We start from the raw sequence: 18406 nt of genomic DNA, 5'->3' as shown, positions 1-18406 counted from the left end.
AATGTGCACTGATGTGATACTGGTTTAGGGGAAGGGAGGAAGCAGTGTGCGGAGAGACAGGCTAAGTTACTGTCAGTCAGTAACAGCTCTCAGTTCCTTCTTCTTCCCACTGGTATCAGGATGCAAGTATTATTTTTACAAAATAAACTCTTTACTTTAGCTGCTATTTAGCCTCCTAGTAACTTGAGCTCCCTCGCTCTACCCAGAGAATGAACTAAAGATTGAAATTGATAATTTCAAGGTAGTGTATTATTTAGGAAGATTTTTGAAATAAATAGCATCATCTAGCAGGATGGTAATTGATTATTTTAAACATCCATCTCTAATCCCTTGAGTAATAGCATTAAATTAGGGAACATTCAACCATTTCCTTCAAGCAGTAATGTTCCTGGCAGAAATTTATTCTTGTCAAACACTTACCAACTCTCTTATTGCTATACAATGCATTTCAGCGGTGTTTCACTCTAAGGTATGTTGGTAAAGTTTAATAACTTATCATTAGTAACAGAGGAAATACTTTGCTTTTAAACTGTGCTTCATAAAGCTGAACTATACTAGAATCCAGTGAAAAAAGTTGTGGCAGTATCACATGGAAGAATTGAAAAGACAGTTATCAACCATATAATTAATTTAACTGTGGATGCTGGTGACGGCTGATGGTAGGAGTTCATGCTTTAACTCCAGTAATTAAGGAGGACACAGCAATGCAACATTCTTCCATTCAGATGCCATCTGACTTAACTTTACTAATGGCTAAAGTGCTAGCTCTCTTTAAAGAGTGGGTATGTATGGGGGGAAAAAAACCCCCAAACTATACAGAGTTTGGGAGAAACTGCAACTACTTTCTGTTCCTTCTTTCCTTCCAAGCTAAGAATACAGCGATCTTCTCTGCTCCTGTCTGTAGGACAGCTTCTCCAGCAGCCTGATCACAAGCCCAGGATACCTGATAAGGTAGGCAACAGGAGATGCCTCTGAGCATCCTAAGCTACTCCAAAACAAACACAAATGCTTAGCTTTAGTTACTCCTAGGCCTTTTCTTATCTTTCATGTGGCCCTAGTGCTGCTGGCAGGACACAGGTACTTGGCAGTTTACAGTCAGGGGCCTTCCAGTGAAACACAATACTGTGGCTTAGAGCCTATTCTTGTAGGAGTATAGTCTTTAGCTTTTTCTCTTGTAATGTCATGCTTTATGTAGTATACCCTCACCTTTAATGCGCGTCTTAATTCTACCTTGATTGCTTCAGGAAGCACATTTGGGATAAGAAGCCAATCCCCCTCTAATCTAGAGCAGGCTCTCTGCTGCACATGGCTTTGTGCGACACCTTTCTTGCACCCAGCTTCAACTCTTGGAATCATAGAATAGTTTGGGTTGGAATGGATCTTTAAAGGTCATCTAGTCCAAGCCCTCTGCAGTGAGCAGGGACATCTTCAACAAAATTGGGTTGCTCAGAGCCCCATCCAACCTGACCTTGAATGTTTCCAGGGATGGGACATCTACCACCTCTCTGGGCAACCTGTTCCAGTGTTTTACCAAAAAATTTTGTCCTTGTATCTAGTGTAAATCTACCCTCTTTTAGTTTAAAACCATTACCCCTTGTCCTATTACAACAGGCCTTCCTAAAAGGTTTGTCCCCATCTTTCTTATAAGCCCCCTTTAAGTACTGAAAGGCCACAATAAGGTGTCCCTGAGCTCTTGCAGTAGCTCAGTAGCATTTCCTACTTTCAGTACCACACAAATTTCACCTGTTTGTAATAGCTGTCTTAGCACCCCTTAAGCAATACTTCACAGCATTACCAGATAATTTCTTCCATTTACACACCTAAATGATAGTAGGCTTATACTTAAGCAACCAGTGGGACAAAAGAGGCTCTCCAAGGCTTAGCTTGGGAAATAGAGATGTGCAACAGAATGCCAGAACCCTGAACCAGGGCTTTGGGTCACAGAGTTGATGAAGGTTCATGCTGTACTTTTTCCTCCCCTTGCATGTAAGGCTGAAGTTAGGTAGGACTACTCATGCAGTGAGCACAACCAGACCTTGTGCAACGGTTAGACTGACCTTACACTGTTTGCAGCGTAAGGGACAGAAGCACAGTGACACTTCCATAGCTCTAGGCTTTCTATTTTGCTTTGAGGGACTAAGTAAGGGGCCACAACACACACTACCTAATTGGCAGGTGTGTTAAGATCCTCCTCTTTCCAAGGGAGCTAGGCATTATTTCTTAAGGGAAGCTGCCTCTCCCCTTCAAAATAGTACCTTTGTTATATCCTGGAGGAGTTCTGTGAGGTATAAGGGCTAGGGATTGTACCTTTCCATGCACAGTAGTACAAACTGCCCACATACAGTCCTGTAGATGCGGCTGTATTCCATGTTTACACAGGACCGCTACACAGAAAGAAGTCACAGAAGATAGTTGCAGCTTCCCCTTATTGGCGAAAACACAGCAAGGAACTAGCTAGCATGGTTGGTCTCCCCAGTGTAAACTGGGCCATCCAGTAACGAACAGGGAGCAGAAAGGATGCCTGCTCAGCATCAGTGGCTGCTTAGATCAGTGTTCCTCCCCATTCCTCAAATGGGGCTGCTACTAAGCCTTATTCAGATGAACATTGAAAACAAGTCCACTCTAATACTTGGTCAGGTCAGACTAGGAAAAAAAAAAAAATTAGTCCCTATCTTAGCCACTCTATCATGCAAGGATGTCATAATAAATGGATGGTTTTTTTGTCTGGTAACGAAACTGCTCTAGCTTCAGGCCAATTCTCAGAAGAACAGCTTCATCCCACCATTTTGCCATGACCTGGGAGATGAGAGAGACAGAGAGAAAGAAAAGGGGGGAAAAAAAAAAAAAGAAAGAGAGAAAAGTAGCATCATCACATACAGATGCTCTGCAAAGCCCTGCAAAACTAATTTCCACGCCCCACCACCCCCCCCCAACAGCACCAAAAGAACACATGCTTTTCCCTTTTACCCCAGTAAGTATGGCATCAGTGCAATTGGGATAAAGGCAGCTGTATGACTTAATTAAAAGACACGGACCTTTCATTTACATGAGACCCATTTCAAGAGGGAGGACAGCAAGGAAGGACTTAAAGAAGTTACAGAACTGAGAAATAAGGAAAAGAAAGGAAACAGCAGTGACAAATAGTGGGTACTGATGCAAGTAGACAGGGAGACAGAGAAATCTATCTCCCAGATACCTGAAGAGTCCCTCTGCCATTCAGGAGTGTTACTCTGAGGCAAGTCTCTTCACCCACAACTTAAAACTTTATTACCAGTACCTGCCAACTCCTCGAGTGTGCTGTGTGGAACAGCAGGAACCTGGTTATAGCGATTCAGGACAAAGCCAGCTGGGGATTTTGTGACCCAGCATTCACAAAGAGCCAATACTCACCTGGAAGCTGATAGGAAGCCCAGCAGTAGAATATCCAATGGGGACCACAAGGCATGGAATCCCAGTGAAGTTACCAAGCTGCATGAACCTGGGGGAAAAGTTGTCATCAGCATTCCTGCCCTAGGATAGGACAGCAGTAAAGTCATCCTTTTTTGGGAGAGGCAGCTAGGATCAATCTCTCCTGCTCTACAGCCTTTCCTTCAGTTAGTACAGCTAGTCTCCAGCTGTTCCCAAACTTTTGCTTCCGTAGTGCAAGCAGCACTCTTCTTACCTCATGGACCGGACTGTGAATGATGAATCGCTGCTCCCAGTCGAGAGGTCAGATTCATAGATTCTTGGGGCAGTGGAAGCAACAGCTGTGGAGGAATCACAGAATGATTGAGATGATTGAAAGGGACCTCAGGAGGTCATCTTGTCTAACCCTCTGTCTCAAGGATGGTCAGCTAGAGCAGGTTGCCCTGGACCATGTCCAGATGGCTTTTGAATATCCCCAGGGATGGAGATTCCACAGCCTCTCTGGGCAAACTGATCCAGTGCTTGAAGAGCAAAGGAAGAGTCAGGCAGTGGGCAATCTTCAAGGAACAGCGCAGTTCATTAAAGCCACATGTTTGATATACATTGGTGATGCAAACTCATGCCCCTAGAACACAATCAATTTGCTGGGATTTATGAATTAAGCAGTTAGTTTCTATTTAGAGCAAGAACATCTTCATACATAAGCAGATGTCCAGTCCCTCCAGTGTAAACATGCTGGCTCTGCAGCTCCTGTTTCAAGTACCAAGGAGTTTCTCATTGCCATGGATATAGGCAATAAGTCTAGAAATACATAGCAGTCTTTCTAACCAGGCTGCATTTTCTTCTAAAGGCTTGAGGCACAGCAAAGTCTTTGCAAAAAGTCATGCTCTTAAAATTGGGAAGGGAAAGTTAATGGAGTGACTGTTCTTAAAATGCACCACAGAGCTGTTGGGGACCAGCTCTTTGGCCAAGGCTGCCAATACCTGGTGTAAGGATACAGTTCACAGTGGTGAAGATCTCTCGCAAAAATCTCATGCTCCGAGTTCTCTGTCGATTTGCCTGCAAGCAGAGAGACTACTGTCTGACCGGGCCCTCTTGGTTCACAAGGCTCACGTTTGATGATGACGGACTCTGCCCATCAGAACCTATGCCTTTGCAAAAGACGACACAATTGCTGCGGTTTGGAATCAAGGCGCAGGACACCACTCCAGGTGGCATGTCCTCTGTGGTGCCCCACCATTCAGCATGTTTTCACAGGAGAGGGCAGTACAGCTGGATCATACCTTTTGGCATGTATGTGGACATTAAGAGAATCCTCTACCTCACCTTTACAGTTTCACTAAGTGTCTCCCTTCAGCATTCACCACAGTATGTTCCTTACCGTAATATAATCCAGAGCTGTGAACTGAGAAGCCAAGGCCAGGTTAGCCCGAGTGTCCAAATTCTGAAAGAGAAAACATCGATCATGTCTCTGCTTGCAAGAAACTGAGTGCGACAGCCCAGGACGTCTTCCAGGTCTGCTCTCCTATATCAGTAGTCATCCAACAGGTGGTTTGTCATAGAAAAACCAGGAGAACCTCACGTTTCTCACTGATGTGACACTTGTTCTGTATCAGCCGGGACAACTACTGGCACTGATCCAAGCTGCTGGTACTTACCATTTCGTGGAAGTGTTTATTGAAGTCAGGCTGCAGGAAATCCCTCATCTCACTGAGAATGCAGATTACATGTGCTACTCGCACTTCCTCCATCTCTGGAAGAGACACGTCAACCACACTGGCTCCCAAACTCTGCAGGTGCTCCACAGCTGTGTACAGAACAAGTAAAGCACAGACAGCATCCCTGAGTTCACCAAACTTTATAGAAGGGCTGCAAATCCCCACCCCCTTGAGAAGCTAAGAGACCCCAGAGGCCATTACAATGCCAGCATCTTCAGTGCGTCATGTGCCATGCAGACTGCTGCAGCTGCTTCTCGTAGGTAAAAGCCTTCAGTCTAACTAGATCTCAGTATTCCAACAGGGCAGGGATAGGGGCTTGCAGACCGGTTCCTAACTTACCTGCTACATTTCCAGCATGTTCATCTCCTCCCTCTAGCCCCCCCCAGTTAACCCAAAGAGTAAAGGTGGACAGACAATGCTTCCCCACACATTTGACTTGACCAGTATTCTATCAGCATGAAGTGATTATTTAGCATCATGAGATTCCTATTCAAAGCCTCTTCTGAACCATAACGGTAGAGAACTCGGGGGATACTCAAGAGACCAGGTCAACAGTACAGGTTCACTAAATCCTGGTGCACTTTAGCAAGGCTGAACACCAAGACTTTGGGATAAGTGAATCTTTTGCTGTCTGAAAAGACTCCCCTTCTTTGTTTGACCCCAGCTTCTTCATAAATACCCAAGCTTGCCTGTTTCACTGGCTTATGGTGCATCTCTCCTAAGAAAACTCTAGGCATGTATAAGCGTGAGTGTCTGTGGAAATGAGGAGGCTGAAGAAAATCCAGGCAAACAGCCAGAATAACGTGAACTATCTTGGCTCCAATGCATAGGAGGCCAACTACTATACCAGGCATTGTAGAGTCTTTCTGCCCCAGCCCCAAGCACTCACCAGGGTCAATTTTTCTTAGTCTAAAATCTGACAAAGCCACCCCAAAGGCACCATTTGGCTGATTTCAAGGAAATACCAGAGGACTGGATACATCACAAAGATCTAGCCTTGTCTTTCCTACTGAACATTATATTGTGAAACAAGTCCCTCCCTTAGAAGTCTTTTACCATTAAAGCTTGCACAGTAAGTATTACTGAACACAGATCTGTCTTTATACAGACAGAGGCTTAGCACACTGGACTGCATTCTTCCATTGTAACCCAACAAGCCTACAACTGCAGAGCTTTTTAACCCTCAGCAGTCAGGAGGCCTTCCCCAATACAAAGCTACTGCTGTTTGTCCAGCCAGACCTCTTTAAGCATCTGCCTTTAAGGACTTCAGGCGAGATCTTTTTAATGCATACATAAGAGGAGCACCAAGTGATACCATGACATCACGCAGAATAAGAGACTTACAGACTTTTCCTCCTTACCTTTCTCACAGATGGACAGGACTTCAGCATCACATGCCTAGAGAATAAGAGGAAAGAACTAAGCAGACTTTAGTAACTGCTCTCCTCTCCTCGGTGAGCACACTCACCAGGACTTTGGTCCTCATGGAGCTTTCCTTGTTCCTGTCCCTAATGGTAGTGAAACACAGCCCTCCAGGACTGCCTTAGGCCACCTACTCCAAAAGAACAGCTTGCAGGTCATACCGCTAAAGAAAAGGGAAGGTTGTCTTTTCCAGAGGAGAGGATATTCCTCCTCTGCACTGGGGCAGAGCCAGAAAGAGTCCTTGTTTTCCTCCAGGGAAGAAATTCTGAGCACGTTTGTGGGGTTGCATTACAATTGCCAAGCGGTACTAGCTTGCAAGCCCAGTTTCTACATTGGAATGATGAAATACCACTCAGCAGTTACAGCATCGTCAACAAATGGATAAATTAATTTTCCTCATTTGATTTTAAACTAACTGTCTTTTGTAATCAGTTCAGAAGCATTGCTTCCAATAGAAACAGCACTATGAGGAAGCATACTGCCATCAACTGTACAGTTGTTACCTTTCCTTGTGCCTCCAACAGACTTTTACTCAAAAGGCTGCCTTAGGGAAAAAAAAAATCTATCCCTGTAGATGTTTTCAACCAGGCTATATTCTCTTCCAATTATAGGACTAAATATGAGAAGCTCTAATGATGACAGGCAAGAGAACAGTGAATGCACTGAATTCCTTTAGAATCTAATTTTGCAAAGCAGCGGAAAGAGAGAGATAGAACAGGCACCTTAAAAAACGTCCAGTCCACTCCCAGTTTTAAGCCTTTCAGGTCAGGAGCACACATACCAGATAGGGTTGCTTTGGGCTGTTTTAGTCCTGCAGGGAACAAACAAGAGTTCCTCCTTTTATCTAGGATGCCTCTAGGAAGGCAGAGCACCTGGGCTCAGGGAGGGAGCGGGCTCACCTACCATATGGATAGAGCGGATCTGGCTCAGCAAGGATACTGTAAACAATGGCTGCATCTGCCACTGAGGTACAAATAGGGCCTGTAAAAGAGAGATCAGTTGTAAAAATCTGACAAGGGGTAAATAGTACCTTCCTCCCAAGGTCTTTTGCAGGCACACATTGCCTCCCCTATGAGACCACCACACAGCAAGGTCCCTGAAGTGGAGCACAAGTCCTCTTACCTACGCTGACTGTGGAGTAGGAGAGTGGCAAGCTGCCTTGAGAACTGATCCGCCCAAACGTACCTAGAGAAAAAGAAATGCATTATTAGTTAGATATCAGCTAATGCATTATTAGCTAGATATCAGCAGTCGCTGGCAAGATCTGACCTAGATGGCTCTGGTGCACCCAGTCAGTAAGCAACATACCCCTGTGCCAGTTACTTTTATGTCTGCCATTTCAGAGCCCAGTCACTCATCTTTCAATACCCTGTTCTGCTGACCACAATCTGTCTCATCAGTGAAACAGATGCATTCAACAGTGAAACTGTTTTCCCCCATAAAAAATTATTTAGTTGAGGGGAAATATTTGCAGGGATGTTTTGAAATACATGCATTTAAATATGCAGAAGCAGCATATGGTATGGAGGATGGAGAGGCAGGAGCAGGATTATCAACAGCAGGGAGATGCCACCCCCTGGGAGATCTCACACACTTTGCCAGTGAGACTTCATGCCTACACCAGTTGTCTTCTGTGAGTACTTGTATCACCTTTCTGACCAGTTACATTTTTGTCATCATCATTATCATCTTCCTCAGGTGAATCAAGATTAATCAAGTTGATCACATGTGAAGGATGGAAAAAGAGTAATGGCTGAGTATCTGGTCTCAGATGAAGCAGCTGAGATCCTTTGGAATGATAAACCATTCCCAAAAGCCAGCATCTCTTCCAAGTGACAATCCTGCCTTGCCACCTTCCACGCTGTAAACACTGCCCTGTGCATTTCTTATGTCCTCTGCACATTCTCCTTGATTACATTCTTACTGCAAAAACTGCGTTGCTACTTCTTGTAATACTGAGATAAGAGGGAATGGCTACATCCTGGTTTCATACAAGCCTATTACCAGGTTTAACTTACCAGATACAAATCTGAGCAGCATCAGCCTCTCCGTATAATTGGGATGATGGCGAACCATCGTGGGTGGAGATGCTTTTCACCAGCTCACTACAGATGCCCAACTATGTTGGGAACACGTCCCAGCAAAGAAGGAAGATTGAAGAGGGACCAATAGGTAGAAAGAAAAGCAGCACGCACGTTTTGTTTAGCAGTTGACTCAAGTAAGTTAGGGTTTTTTGCACATCTGTTCAATAACTGGTACTGAGAATACTTCCACTCTGCCAGTGCAACCCACGTGACTCTCAGGGTGTTAGACAAGTTTTGCTTGACAGGAATTAATGGACTATGCCTGACTTGTTTGTGGCATTCTATCTGATACAGCAAACAAGACACACATCCCCTCCATGATTAAAGGGCTCTACCTTTCAGGCCCACCACACCACAGAACGAAGCAGGAATCCTCACAGAGCCACCTCCATCTGTGCCAATAGCCACTGGGCAGAGACCTACAAAAAAACCCCACATGTTGGCTTGTGATCAGAAAGACATCGTGTTGCCCTGTCCATTCTACCAGCAGCTGTAGCCAAGACAGCACAGAGAGTGCTCTGTTCAGCTAGGAGTTCCTTCCAGCTTCTAAACCCCCTCATAAAAACTAAATACCTAAGGTACTTTGGCTCAGGACCTTCCTCCCACCACCCCTGAACTCCATTTAGGACCACCTACCTGCTGCTACAGCTGCTGCTGACCCACTGGAGCTCCCACCTGTGAAGTGGTTAGGCTTGTAGGGATTCCTAGGGATCTTGTGGTACCTGAAGCAGACAAATAGTGTTGAATCTTTTCCTAGGAAGGACCACGTGCACTACAGGGCAGGAAAAGATCCAGAAACACAGCTCAGGGATTCTGATCTCTTAGTAAAGAGATACCATTAAATCCCAGATAGTGCTATGTCCGTAGAAAACAAGGTGCAAAAAAGACTTCTGCCTCAGAGTCCAATCTCTTGTTACCATAAGCAGCTTATCCAAAAGAGACAGACTCAAAGCAAGAGAAAGGACACCACTCCAGCTCTTCTGTCTGTGACAGCACTGTGCCATTACTTCATGCCACAGGGCATTACGCAACTCCAAAAGGTGGAGCAGTTGGTGGTCAGCAATTCTTACAGACAAGCAAGTCAGCATCCCCAGCTCTGCCCTTTATGCCAGAGCAGCAGCTCCCAATGTCTCCAGTCTGACCACAGTCCCCAGACACCAAAGAGACCTGCCAGGTGGCAGGGTATCCAGCTGACCTCACACAGTGAAGAAATGCCCTGGCACGTTGTTGCAGCTGAGGGGGAGCCCCAGTTCTATCCAGCTGCACGGGCACAAAGCGTGGCTCTACACATGGCTTATCAAGGTTGTGAGGACCACGGGTCTGGAATAGCAGTTCTCAGCTTGGTTATAGCTGGAGAATTTACAACAGTAAAGCAAATTCCAACGAGCCTGGTTTAGCTAGGAAATAAAAATACTATGTTTTCCTGAGATGACTGTACTTTTTCTCACTCTTCTGGGCCTTCAGCCATTACTGTGACTGAGCATTAGATTACTATTTATTTGTTTTCTGTCACCGCTTTTGTCTACCACTCATCCTGTAAACATTCACACCTCCAGGCCTATAAGGCCCAGCAAACCAAGTTCCTTACTCAGCAGATGCCACTTGGATCCTCTCCTTCCTTTGGTTTCAGGAGCCTTCAGGCTTCCATGACTACTCTGACCCTCAAATATACAATGCTGGGTTTTCATACCCCCAGGGTTCTCCCTGCACAAGATGCCTCCATCAGTTTTATTCTCACATGCTTGCTCTATTTTTGTACCCTTCCCTGTCAGTTCTGGACAGACTTTTAGGTACTTCTAGACCAGGGGAAAGAGAGGGGAAAGGGATTTTTACCTGTTAGGGTTGCATCCAGTTGTTCCAGTCCCTAGTTCGTGCATGTTTGAGACCCCAATAATGATAGCCCCAGCCTCTCGCAGCTTCTTGGTCACAGTAGCATCTTCTGTTTCGGGCTCCGTCCCAAGATACACTGTTCCCACTCGGTGATGGTAAGGTACCTTAGCAAGAAGACACCTTATTACTCATCCTAAAACCCTGGCAAGGTAGGCAGGCAGAAGTGCATGCTCCGCGTGCACACTTTAACTCCACAACAGATCCCAGACGTTAGGACCCACAGAAGTAAGTAAGGGCTAGGAAGCTTCACTCTTTAACTTGTCCTGTGTTGGTTTCTATTAGGAGAGACACTTAACCCTTGAATATTTGGTCCTTCTCCCATTCAGAGGAGTCCTTTTAATACCACGATACAAAGGAGCAGAAACATGTAGATGGTCAAAAAGTCTGCCTCCCTGCAGCTCTCTTTTCGATTTTTCTACAGACAGAGCTGCAGCGTTTCAGATCTGCAGTGTTTTGAAGCAAGGCACCAAGATTAGATGAATGCCAAAATACCAGATGGACTCATTTTCAGGGTATGCTAAGTATTCTTCACTTTGAGGCAGCAATGGAAGGATCTGTACATAAACAGGACTCCCACCCTATGGGTAGGTCTCTGCAGAGCCTATGACAGCTTGACGGTACTGCCAGGAGTATTTAATGGTAACTGTTGTTTGGCCACAGGCAAAACTCCTTGTGAGTGGGGCTTTTCAAAGTAACTTCCGTATTTCTGACACATGTCCTTTAAGGTAAGGAGAGAGGGATGCTTTGCCAGTGGAGCAGAGTCAGTGCCTGAGAAATACAGTTATACCCACTGCTACAGATGCTTTTATACATTCTCATTTCATCACAAGAGGGACTGTTTCTCACCCCCACCCTCTACTCCTCATGGATTAAAGTGATCAGTACGAGTTACAGAACACGTCTGTTGTACCCAACATCTGTCTTCACCTGGCAAAACTTGTTAATCCTACTCATTACAAACCCACATACTACCCCTTATTACAAACATATTCTCAGGATTCTGCTGAGGAGTTGGCCTTAAAACCTTGTCGCAGTGAGTTGTCTAGGTTGACCACCTGCAGCATGAACCGACAGCTAGACAAGGAAACTCACCACTTTGAACTCTTCTTTCAGACACACTGGGATGCCATCCAGATAAGACAGCGTACACTTATTTCTGTAACGAGCAGTGGAGGCCTCAGCCATCTGCACAGAGAAAAAAAAAGTGTATGTTATATATATTTAGTTGAGCTGAAGGTCATTACCAGTATCAGAAGAAATACCAAAAACAGTTTTCTCAGGCTGCTACTAAGCCAAACTATAAAAGTTTCCTTCTCCTTCCACCATATGCTGATGGGAAACTACTACTTGGAAGCATCTATGCTAACGGATGCCACATAAGCACACAAGTCCCATTTTAAACATAGTCGTCCAGCAGGAAACAGATTGCTTTAATGCTACCTCTCTTTGCAGGAAGGAAAGCAAACTTGTTTGTAGTTGTCTACACAAGGAGGGAGGAAAAGCATACATATTTTTCTGTGCAATATATCAGCAGAAGAGCCTCTGCTCGTTTTCTACCAGAGGCAGACATTACCAGCATTATTTGCTCCTGGTCCCATTGCACTATCGCTCTGAGTGGGGGCGTGGATTTGTCGCAGTCCTCCAACATGGCAATGATGTTCTTTGCTACCTGAGATGGCGTCAGCTTCTCACTCCTACAGGACAGAAGTTGGGACCTTGTTACAAGACGCCCACACCACACCAACACACAGGTTTTGTCTCTCATGAAGCAAGATGGCAGCTGTCACAGCTGTAAGTAAGAACTAGATAGGAATCTGTGTGTGGTGACAATTTCAACACAGTTGACACCATCAAGACAGGACACTCCCTTCCTTAAGGGGAGAATTTGCCTACACAGCACACCCCCAACCCTTAAAGTAGGGGCAGGAGCTAGGAGAGTTACCCAGATATTCTTGAACCACCAGATAAACAGGGAAGGACAGCTGACAGCTTTACGGAGAGTCCTCAAGCTCCTGAAAGCCTGAGGCTATAAAACTCCCAGTATCATGAGCTGAGACCAAGAGGCCAGCCCCCTTTATACAGGCCTTCCATTACAGAGAAGGGGCTACCAGCAGTACCATCATAACTCACCTTCAACAAACAGGCCTTCCCTCCCTCCTGGCAAAAGGCTAAGTTACACCACAAACACATCTACCTCTGGCTGACACAAAAGCCTCACAGTCAGGATGCACCTGTAACACCAGACTGCAGTGTCCGCCTTTTGCTCCAAGGCCACAGCCTGCTGGCAGAGGTTGTCCTTGACGAACAAGGGCCAGGAGCACCAGAGGATTTATCTGAGCGTTCCACACCTGGCACATGTCCCAGAGGCAGCCAGGAGTTACTGAGCAGCCAAAAGCTCACAAAACCTCAGAGTCAGGGATGTGCTTCCAGCTCTTTCCAAGCTGGACACATTTACTGGGTGAAAGCAGGGAAACTGCTCACAGGAGCACAAGCAGCTGGGGAACCAAGGGATTCTTCAGAGACCCACAGTATGCGCAACTCACATCATCCAGATGAACCTTCCTCTCCTTCTCACTCACATGTCTGGGTAAACAAGGTACGTAGAAATCTCTCCCAGTGAAGACTGACAATAAGCCAAGGAAAGCAGCATTTAAATATCCTTGCAGGGCTTGTAAAAGTTGTGCCAGCTCTCCCAGTTGGCTTTCCTTCATTATTCTATTAGGGCGAAAGGACTGCAGAGGCTGACGGTAAACATTGGTGCCTCAAGGACAATCCTAACAAAGAGACACCTGAGAGCTTGTGGAACAGTACTAGCCACAGCAGGGGAACATGCGAGACAGGTTGCTTCCAGACCATAATTTCACCTACCGGTAGCAGTCCAGGTAGTCTTTGATCCCTTTGAAGCTAAACCCATCGCTAGCAGAATCAGACCTGCAAAGAAAGAATTAAAAGGGCAATTGTGAACCGTCAAAGCCACCTCTGTGTAGACCTGTAGACTTCAGCATCACAGTCCGATGCAGGTTTGGGCATCACTCACTCACAGTAAACCTGCTGGTCACCGTTTGGACCGCTAGCCTATGGATTTCAGCTCGCGCTCTGTCAGACTCCTTGCACCCATGCCAGACACCAGGTACACTAAGGGTGCCAAAGAAATATGGGGTCAGTCTTGCTGACATGTTCTAGTTGCTTCATATTTCTACTGCAACACAGCAGTCATTAAACTGTTCAAAATTTATTCCAGGTTTACATTTGCTACTCACCACTGCAACTTTACAGAATAGCTAGAATATACTCATAAACCTACTCCCAGGATCTCTGTCACAAGTTCAATCCAGAGATATCCAGCAGCATATACAGTGTGTGGTGCAGGAGGGGGAAAAGGCACTATAGAGCACACACAAGGATACACATCAGCAAACTGCTTAAAAACTAAGTCAATGGCTCTAGCACATAAGAAATAGACTATTTCTCATCACAACAGGATGATTGCAAGATCTTCTGAAGAGCTAGCTACAATTACTACTCCTGTGATGTCTCCATATCATCACCCAAACTAGAAGCCATATCCTGGAATAGGACAGCGTACGGCACCATGATGTGCTATGCAGGGAAGAGGTAAGGCTCCAGTAACCTGCCCTGTAGTACTCAATGTATCACTGGTGGAGCTGGGGACACAAGAACCAGAAGGCTGCACTCACCCTGACCAATGCCTAGAGGAAATACATCCCTCCCTCTAAAGTGAAGGAGCTGAAAGTTTTTCCTTGCTCTAGCTTAAGAACTCAAGCAGGGGGCAAGCTTAGTCCTGCTAAAAGCCCAGGTACATACAGAGAACCCACCCTCTGCAACGCTGATGAAGTGCAGCTTATAGACATTTTCAGTAACTATTGGATAGGGCCACAACTAAGAACCAAAACCAGATGGGGAGAGCATTCATAGCAGCCCAGCTGCTCCCACCTCAGCATCAGACCACAGCGAGACATGCGAGTCTGAGTAACATTCTGCCTGGAATCTAGTGGGATTTAATCAAGTACAGGCTGCAATCAAGAAGGTGAACCAGCTTTTATCCAAGCAACCTGACTAACAAAGCCTAATTTCTTGTGGATTGTTTTCTTTATAACCTGTGTTCCTTCTCTCCTCCACGCAACCCCTGTGTTCTCTTTGAGATTCCTTGCAGGCAAGAAACAGCACATCTGCAAACTCACTTAAAGGGATGTATGCACTTACTAGCCAACCACTAAGTGCATCTGTTCTAATAGCGCAACCAGAGCCCTGGCAAGGGCAGAATTTGGTCTCTCCACAATAAACAGACTCCCTGAAGCTTGTAGAAACTTCACATTGCTTGTAACTACCAGTGATTTATAAGTTACAACAGGAAAGATGACTGACAGCACTGTTTGTTTTGTAAAGCAGGTGGGCGTGGAAAAAGATTTTTAATCCAGATTACTGACAACAACAGCTTCCCACTAACATAATAGTGCCAACACATGTTTTCTTTCACTCCACTCTTACCTATCACATACTAACCTTGCATCTATCAGCTGCTCGATAATATCCGGAGTGCTTTTAGCTTCAGACTTGTCTTCTGTAACCTCCGCAGCAACCTCTGGGATAAACGTGGGATCTTCATGAATGTCAAGTGAACGCATGAGCGAGAAGTTGTTCAGCCTGAAAGAGAGTCACTGCTAGAGTTTGCAAGCTCTACCATGACTAATTTTTCAGACTGTTCACAGGGAAACTTACCCAAGAACATTTTGTCTTAGCAGTCTGCTCTCACAGCAGGGAGTTGCAACAGTTACAAGATAATCTCTCACACCTTTTCTAAAGGCAGCATCAAATCTACTCTGCTTGCTTAACAAAGCCTCCTACCACTTGACATAAGGCCAGCCAACCTCCGTAAACCCAAACTAGGAAAGAAATGGTGAGAGTTTTCAATTCACTTTAATTAGTCATATCACCCACAGACCAATAAAGACAGGACTGGAGAGGAAAAGAAAAGGAGAAAGTAGTATAAGCCATACGTTCAAGCACTAACCCTGTTAAAACAAGCACCTCTTCAGACTTTTCCATGATTTGCTTCAACACAGCTCATTTGCAACCAAATACAACAGGGATTGCAGTGCAAGTCCGGGGCTTAGAACATGTAAAGCAAGGAAATCAAGACCCTGTCATAGGTGTCACGGAATAATCTGGTGTATAACAGCAGTAACACTTATCTGGGTTTGATTCACTGAAAAAGCCCATGCCCCAAGTAAAAATTCACAGGTACCAGTTGTCTGTAAGGCATTTCTCCACATCCTGGGATCTGCATAGCTGACCCATCAAATAACAGGCAAACCATGTGAGCCAAGCATGAGGCTAAGGTTCCTGACACCTCTTACCTGAGCGGCTGTCAGTGCAATGTATGCTTGAAAGCACAGTTTCTAAACAACAACATAAGTGAGAGAGAAGGAGAAAAGGCTGACGTAAAATAGTATCTTTAAAAAGAACATACTAAAAACTCTGAACTTCACGTTTGTCCTCATTTCCCCACTACTACTATTCTTTTACCACTACTGGTGTTAAACACAGCAAATTTGCCCATCAACAAGCTTTGAAAGAAAGACTGCTCTTTCGCAAAGGAACAGAAAGCCAAAGAGGCAAGCTGGCAAATTTGATTTCTCAGCACCTGCCTGAATGTGAAAAAAGGTTAATTTCTTCCGATAGAGACCCATTCAAACCAGAGTAGTTAAAAAAAAAAAAATCCAGTAAACAACATCTATGAAATAATCTTGCTCATTCTCCAATCAAGTTATGCAGCTTCCCTCTTAGAAAAGGTCATTTCAGACAACCTGTAAGTGGTGTGCAATGCAAGCACCTTTAAAAAAAACCCAAAAAACAAAAGAAACTTGGAGGGGAAGAAAACTCCCCACTCTTACCTTATTAACAGCGGCAGTAAGCAGAGCTGCCCAAAAGCCTAGAAGAAAGTAAGCAGAAACATTGGTTTGCAGTAACTTTGACCCAAACACCTTCCTCACTAGACAAGGAATGCTGAATGTGCTCACAATTGCTGTAGTTTCAGAGCACCCTAGAGAGCATGCAATGCTATGTAGTAAAAAAATAGAACAAATACTTGTATTTCAGGCCACAAAATTGGCCCAAAATGCTTTCCCCCCACCTCTCCTTTATATAATTATAAAGAGAGTATTCTTCTGGCTCTCCTGCCTTTGTCCATCCCTGACTTGGCGCAGAAAGCCTGCAGCTACAGGCTGCAACCCTGTTAGGAGGCATCTACATAGCTCCCATCCCTTACTTTCTTCGTGTTCTGCGGATTATGCAAACATTGGATAAGGTAGAAGCTTATTATTATTTTGCTCATTCGACTGCTAGGATCTCTCCTGTCGTTCAATGAGCTCCTGCAGTAAACCGAGTCAACTTGGAAAAGCATGAGAAGTTTAGAGACTCCATGGTAGCAGTCATCTGAAAACACTCTTTGAATACCTTGGTTCCCAGTGTAGCAACATCAGAGGTCTGAAAGAGACCAGCCTTGTTCTAGCCTGTCTTAATAGCTCAACAATGGACTTCAAAACCATGTTAAGGGATGCACAAATACAGTAAAGTCTGAAGCAAGGCTCACACCCCCAGATCCAAGAAATGATATGTTGCCTCACACATTGCGTAAGAATTACAGTTCTCTTTTTGAACAGGCATTGCTCCTAATCTACATCTAATCTTAGACAACACAGTCCCGTAGGAGATTGAGAATCTCACGTCCCCCCTTCAAGGGGGATGTCAGGAAAGGAAACAAGCCTAGGGCCATGCACCAGAAGCGGCTGCAAAGCAAAGGATAAAAAGGTATTCTGGTTGTTATATCCTGGAAGAATGCCACTTGCAAGGTATTCTCACAAATAAACACAGCCCATTGCTAGCTTTCACTCCAAGCCCAACCAGCCACCAAGCTCTGTAACAGGTCACGCTGTTGAAATGAGACTTTTCGTGCCTAACCTTGACACTGACTCAAAAGCAAAGGCCAAGCAGCAGCAACAAAATCCACCTGCTTTCGGGCGGACGATGCCGCAAGGCGCTCACCGCCAAGGGGACGCAGGCTTTTCTCCCCCCAGCACCCTGCCATAACAGGACTCGCACCTCCTCCACGCCAGCCCCAGCGGGAATCAACCCGCAGGCTCGCTGGCACGCCAAAGCCCACCCGAGGAGAGCAGTGGCAGGACAGCTGCCTTTAGCCCCTTCCCAAAAACCCCACTCAGAGGGCTGAAGGACCCGAATCCCTTCGTGTCCGAGGAAAGCCGGCGGCAGCCGTATTCTGTATTTGATGCCGGCTTCGGGCCCTCCGTGCCCAAAAACACTCGTGACACCCTCAACCAGAGGCCAGCTCCCTCCCTCCCCACAGCATCCCACCCTGGGGTGACGGGGTGAACCCGAAAGCACGCAGAGACCCGCAACCTGCCTACAATTTCCCAAGCAACCCCGGCTTTTACTGCCTTGTTTACCCGGCCCCTCGCCCCTACTCACCGTATTAGCCACATGGACGAAGAGGCGCAGCCCGGAGCCGCACAGCCGCGGGGCCCACTGTGGACAAAAGGCGTGAGGTGAGCGCCGGGCCCCGCTTCCCGCCGCCCGCCCGCCCGCCCGCTCCGTCCCCGGCGCTCACGGGATCCCGAGGCGGGCTGCGGCCCCTCGCCTCGGCCCGGCCCGGTTGCCGGCGATGCAGCACGGTCCCAGCGCTGCCCGTGTGCCGCCTCACGCAGCACAGGTAAGCGGCGGCCGGCAGCAACGTGAGGAGGAACAGCAGCAGCAACGGCGCCATGACGACCCCTTCCTTCCACCGAGCCCGGCGGCAGCGAGTCCTCCCGTTACCGGGGCGGTGCTCGGGTCTCGCCCCGCCTGTGGGCC

General features: G+C 46.1%; 1 protein-coding gene across 1 annotated transcript; it reads right to left on the bottom strand.

Moving 5' to 3' along the window:
* Window positions 1–380: 380 nt before the first annotated feature.
* On the bottom strand, window positions 381–18399 carry LOC115344123 (fatty acid amide hydrolase-like). Its single transcript, XM_030021042.2, has 20 exons — window positions 18165–18399; window positions 18026–18082; window positions 16435–16472; window positions 15044–15184; window positions 13388–13450; window positions 12093–12213; window positions 11612–11704; window positions 10463–10623; window positions 9266–9351; window positions 8965–9048; window positions 7668–7730; window positions 7449–7526; window positions 7268–7356; window positions 6485–6521; window positions 5064–5212; window positions 4787–4849; window positions 4389–4464; window positions 3662–3746; window positions 3391–3478; window positions 381–2796 (listed from the first exon to the last, which is right to left on the bottom strand). Exons 1-20 carry the CDS (start codon window positions 18318–18320, stop codon window positions 2686–2688), a joined length of 1839 nt encoding a protein of 612 aa, XP_029876902.1. The 5' UTR covers window positions 18321–18399; the 3' UTR covers window positions 381–2685.
* Window positions 18400–18406: the final 7 nt, after the last annotated feature.

The sequence above is a fragment of the Aquila chrysaetos genome, chromosome 7 (genome assembly GCF_900496995.4).
Source record: "Aquila chrysaetos chrysaetos chromosome 7, bAquChr1.4, whole genome shotgun sequence".
Taxonomy (NCBI): Eukaryota; Metazoa; Chordata; class Aves; order Accipitriformes; family Accipitridae; genus Aquila; species Aquila chrysaetos.
The sequence above is the reverse complement of the archived record's forward strand: the minus strand, read 5'-3'. Positions and strand labels throughout refer to the sequence as shown.

Coding starts and splice junctions, on each gene's coding strand:
- LOC115344123 (XM_030021042.2), bottom strand. CDS start 18,320: ATGGCGCCGTTGCTGCTGCTGTTCCTCCTCACGTTGCTGCCGGCCGCC. Junction 10,624..11,611: donor TGAAAGAAGAGTTCAAAGTG/GTGAGTTTCCTT, acceptor CTTCTTGCTAAG/GTACCTTACCATCACCGAGT. Junction 5,213..6,484: donor CCTGTCCATCTGTGAGAAAG/GTAAGGAGGAAA, acceptor TTCTGTACACAG/CTGTGGAGCACCTGCAGAGT.